The sequence below is a fragment of the Perkinsus marinus genome, assembly GCF_000006405.1.
Source record: "Perkinsus marinus ATCC 50983 genomic scaffold scf_1104296966926, whole genome shotgun sequence".
In the NCBI taxonomy this organism is placed as follows: Eukaryota; Perkinsozoa; order Perkinsida; family Perkinsidae; genus Perkinsus; species Perkinsus marinus.
In genome coordinates, this window is record NW_003203754.1 from 129,013 (window position 1) to 130,463 (window position 1,451).

The 1,451-nt window shown below is 48.2% G+C and overlaps 1 protein-coding gene across 1 annotated transcript in view; it reads right to left on the reverse strand.

The window, feature by feature from the left end:
* Window positions 1-449, reverse strand: part of Pmar_PMAR008251 (actin, putative) — a gene marked incomplete at its 5' end in the record, with an annotated part of 1,449 nt that extends 1,000 nt beyond the window's left edge. Inside the window, 2 exons of the mRNA XM_002768908.1 lie at window positions 98-283; window positions 328-449. Coding sequence (XP_002768954.1) covers window positions 98-283; window positions 328-449 — 308 coding nt within the window. The remainder of the gene's footprint in view (window positions 1-97; window positions 284-327) is intronic.
* Window positions 450-1,451: the final 1,002 nt, after the last annotated feature.

Here is a 1,451-nt window from a genome sequence, read left to right on the forward strand (position 1 = left end):
CATGAGCTGAGTCATGCGCTCGCGATAGCTAGGGTGAGAGAGCTCAGTGAGTAGAACTAAGTTCAAATTGAAGCAAATCGAAAGAGCTAATACTTACTGGGTGTCCTCGGGAGAGACACGCAGTTCATTGTAGAAAGTGTGATGCCAGATTTTCTCCATATCATCCCAGTTGGTGACGATACCGTGCTCAATGGGGTACTTCAAGGTCAAGATACCACGCTTGGACTGAGCCTCATCACCAACATAAGAGTCCTTCTGGTCCATACCCACCATGATGCCAGGCCTGAGCAAAAGTCAAGTAAAACCGCACTAAAGTAGGTAACTTACATCTTGGGTCGGCCGACAATAGAAGGGAAGACGCTACGCGGAGCATCATCACCAGCGAATCCGGCTTTGCACATACCACTACCGTTATCAATGACCAGAGCGGCAACTTCCTCGTCAGCCATAGTTAATTCGGTTCGAGATGAAGAAGCACAGGGAAGCTAGAATGTAAGAGCGACAGCACGCTCACACCGAAACCAAATCTTGGAGTGGGAACTATACGACCGAAGAGCATGCTTGATAGTAGGCCAAGATTCACGATGCGTATGATGAAACGGTTGGGAAACATAGCAAGTGCGCAAGATTCGCCCTACTCGTGCTTGTAGCGCTCGCCCTGAATCTGGTAATTCTAGACTACGATCTCTGTCAGGGCGTCGGGGTTGACGTTGGGCTTGATATGACTCATACGTGCACTCCACGAGTGTGGTCACGGAGGACGACCCGACGATACAAGTCTCCCCCTTTTCTTCAAGTGCGACAACGCTCATCTCGTCAAGTCTGTAATCAACTCTTGGTCACTCTTGTCTTACCCTATACTCAATTTACTCTAGTATTTTGCCGTTTCGGTGCCGTTCGGATCGTTCCTGCGTTCCTTCTGGTGTATGTGCTCCTTCTTACAATCACAGAAGCTATCGTATGTCAAAAGGCGATGTGCCACTGGACACGTAATCCACGGCGATTCAAATACCAACCTCCCCTTCTGGGCATCGATTTTACAGAGGGGCACATTTCTTGTGTACGGTTCGACGAGCTGGGGAAACCAGTGTTGGGATACTTGTTTGCTTCCTTTACCAGAGCTCAGGAGTTCCCTCACTGATTATTGAAGTTAACATACGAACACGAGTCGGCGTGTACAAAGACCGATAAGAATTTCTCGATATTAGAATTGTGTCGATATGTGAGATGTTGCCTACAGTGTCTGGTATCGTGTGCGTTTCGGATGATGCCCATGTTCCAGCTTTCCATCGGACTCGTCTGGGCAATGCTTCGGACTAGACATACCCAGAGGATAGGCCGGCGGTATTAACAACAAGTAGACAAGTTTACGATTGCGAAACTGAAATTGAGCATATCAACGCCAATTTATAATGGCCAATACTTGCTCAGGACTGCACGCAAGAACAAGG